The following is a 2,968-nucleotide window of genomic DNA, read 5'->3' on the forward strand; positions in this document are numbered from 1 at the left end:
CATCCTTCCTACCGGGGGAAATTGCTGTGATTCTGCTCCATTGCGGAGGCAGTGGGAGGAAGGAGAGAGAGATTCATCCTTCCCTCTGATCACAAAGAAAGGCCAGACCATGCCCTGCCATGCTCCTGAAGCCATAAGGGCTGGGAAAGCGGCCGCCTCCTGACCAAGCTGCCCTCAGTACCATGACCACATCCCCAGTTCCAGCTTCTCAGGAGCAACAGACACCAAGGTCAGTGCCCATTGCTCTTCCTCACTCTTGGACAACTGCAGTGAGAGGCAAGTCCGCAGACAACACCAAGACTTAGCATATTGTATTGGACACATAGATGTTCCTCCAGTTTCAGGACAGTGAAGTTCCCCTTCAGATTTCCCTACGAATGTGTGTCCTGTGCACTGACATCAGACCCACTAGGGCAGTGTCTTTCCCATTAAGCACATACCCTGCTATTTCCAAGCCCCCAGATCAGAGTCCTGGACCTGGCAGAGCACATGTTATGCTGAATAAATCTTTCCAATGTATTCCAAGAAGTACTTTCACTTGTCTAGGCTGTCACCATGCTTTTCACTTGCCATTCCCAATTTAGGTCTGACCCTGCATGTCTCGAGCTGCCTCCCTTCAGCCCTCCTGTTTCCTTTGTAGGGCCCATATTGCACACATGCCCTGGGAAGGGTGTGGTGTGATCAACCCCTTCACAGACTTCTCTGTGTATGCCCAGCAAGCCTTCCCATGCAGGGATTGCTCCACTTCCACATTTTCCACTCAGCATGGAGCAGTTTTATTTTTACCAACACATCACACATACTTCAGAGGCACATTTGAAGTGCAAAGCCCACGTTCTGTGCTTAGACAGCCAGCAAACTGTTACTGAAAAACACTCCGATCGGTGTAGGGCTTACGTAAAATCAGAGTATATAGTCTGACCTGTTTCCAAATGGCTAGAAAATGGCCCTGGAGAGGATAGAGATGTGATTCCCTCTAAATGAGCTATTTTCTCTAATGGAGCCCACACACCAGTCCCCCCAATTGCATTTCTCCAGAGAAAGCAGCAGCAGTCCCACACACACCTCCACTGCAGATTGCTCATCTTTATCCCATGGTGATGTGTGGCAGAGCCCCGTCCTGCTCAGCACTGGGGCCTGGGACACTTTGGGATGGGTCTACAATGCAGTAGATCAGAAACCAGCATGCTACTAAGTGCATGTCATTGCTCAGCTGATTGTAGGTGCAAGAAGGAGGAAAGATGATAATCGGAATTATTACAGACAGTTTTATGTTTTCATGTTTAATATGGCTTTTTTTTCTTTTCCTTTTTCCTCCAAAGGCTGGCTGAGCATTTTACATGAGTGCTGCATCAGCACCATTCCCATTTTACAAGCAGGAAACCGATGCCCAAATAATCACTTGAGCAGAGTACAGCTGCAAACCCCAGCCCACAAGAGAGCAGAACCAAACCTCCTGGCAAATGCAAATCCCCTTCTCCAACCATCTCCATTCAGTTGCTATGCAGCATTTTCTCTCTTTCTCTTCTTCTTCTTTTTTTTTTTGTTAAAAATAACCCATCACAAAGAAATGAGAACGAGAAGGAAACCGCACACTCCAACATACTTACTTCCATACCGTTGGCATTATTACAAAAATAAAGATTGTTTTTATTATTTATTCACTAGCTTACAAAAATATAAAGTCTGTGGCATTCCCCTAGACCCCGGCAGCAGCTCTATTTGACCCTGGGCGACAGCGCCTGCTTGAAGCGTCTCTTCAGGTCCTGCATGTTGGGGGAGCGCGGCCGCGGGATGACGGTCGGGCGGCGGCGCTCGGCGTGCTGCAGCTTGCTGACCTCCCGGCACAGGTACTGGAACACCTCGCAGACGCCCTGCAAGCTCTCGCTGGTGGAGATCTCGAGGAAGAGGCTGCCCAGTTCGTTGGCCAACTGCAGCCCCTCTTTGGCCTGCACCTGCCTGGCGTGGAGGAGATCCGCTTTGTTCCCCACTACGACGATGGGGATTCGGGCGTCGGGGTGGAGCTGACGGATGTGCTGGTGGAGGGGACGCACCGCCTGGTAGCTGCCGGGGTCCGTGATGGAGTAGACCACAAGGAAGCCCTCTGCCCACTTCATGCACCTCGACAGCGCGTCCGGTGCCTGCACGCAGTCCTCCTGCACCTGTAGCGGGACACAGCAGGGGCTTGGCACGGGACTTGACATGGGGCTGGGAGCACCCGGCCCAGCACAGAGCCCTGCTAAGGGGGTTGAGCTGTGTCCTAGGAGACTCGGACCAGCTGTTTCCTTTTTAGGAAACAGAGGCTCATAAGCTGAGCTCTTGAGTGGCAGAGAATGGATCGTAGCTGAGCAAAGCACAGTGCAGGGCATCCCTTGAGCGGAGTGCGGCTCAGTGGGTAGCAAGAAAAAGGGCTGAGAGCTAAATCTGCCCAAAACACGGCTTCGTGACCCTGTACAATTCAAAGATTCTCAGCCGTACATTCCGGCCAGTGGGGATGACCACTGGGAACCTCTGTGACCCCCCCCCCAAAGATTTTCGACCCCCCGCTCCCCGATCCTCGCGGGTCTGGATCGGAGTCGCCCAATACCTGGAGGCAGCCCGGCGTGTCCTGGATGTGCACGGCCACCTGCTCCCCGTCCAGCCGCACCAGGCGAGAGTACAGGCTGCCCGTGTTGGGCTCGTAGTCCCCGATGAAGCGCTTGGTCAGGAACCGCACGATCAGCGCTGAAACAGAGCGGCCGCGTTAGGACGGAGGGATAGGGAGCACAGGGGCGGACGGAGGGACGGACAGCCCGCACTCACCGCTCTTGCCGACGCCGCGGGCCCCCAGCACTGCCAGCCGCAGCTCGGCGCCGGGCGGCCCCGGGGAACACTCGGCGATGGGAGCCAGCAGGAAGGGCTGGGACATGCCCGGCAGGCGCATGGGGCCCGGCTCGTCCCCGCTCGACTCGGCAGCGCCCCACTCGGC

At 54.6% G+C, this 2,968-nt stretch overlaps 1 protein-coding gene across 1 annotated transcript; it reads right to left on the bottom strand.

Annotated features, from left to right (window-relative positions):
• Positions 1-796: 796 nt before the first annotated feature.
• Positions 797-2,962, bottom strand: RASL11A (RAS like family 11 member A). The gene is made up of 3 exons (XM_010728910.3): positions 2,803-2,962; positions 2,588-2,724; positions 797-2,162 (listed from the first exon to the last, which is right to left on the bottom strand). The coding sequence occupies exons 1-3, from the start codon at positions 2,921-2,923 to the stop codon at positions 1,719-1,721; spliced, it is 702 nt and encodes a 233-aa protein (XP_010727212.1). The 5' UTR covers positions 2,924-2,962; the 3' UTR covers positions 797-1,718.
• Between the last annotated feature and the right edge of the window lie 6 nt (positions 2,963-2,968).

Source organism: Meleagris gallopavo, chromosome 1 (assembly GCF_000146605.3).
Source record: "Meleagris gallopavo isolate NT-WF06-2002-E0010 breed Aviagen turkey brand Nicholas breeding stock chromosome 1, Turkey_5.1, whole genome shotgun sequence".
In the NCBI taxonomy this organism is placed as follows: domain Eukaryota; kingdom Metazoa; phylum Chordata; class Aves; order Galliformes; family Phasianidae; genus Meleagris; species Meleagris gallopavo.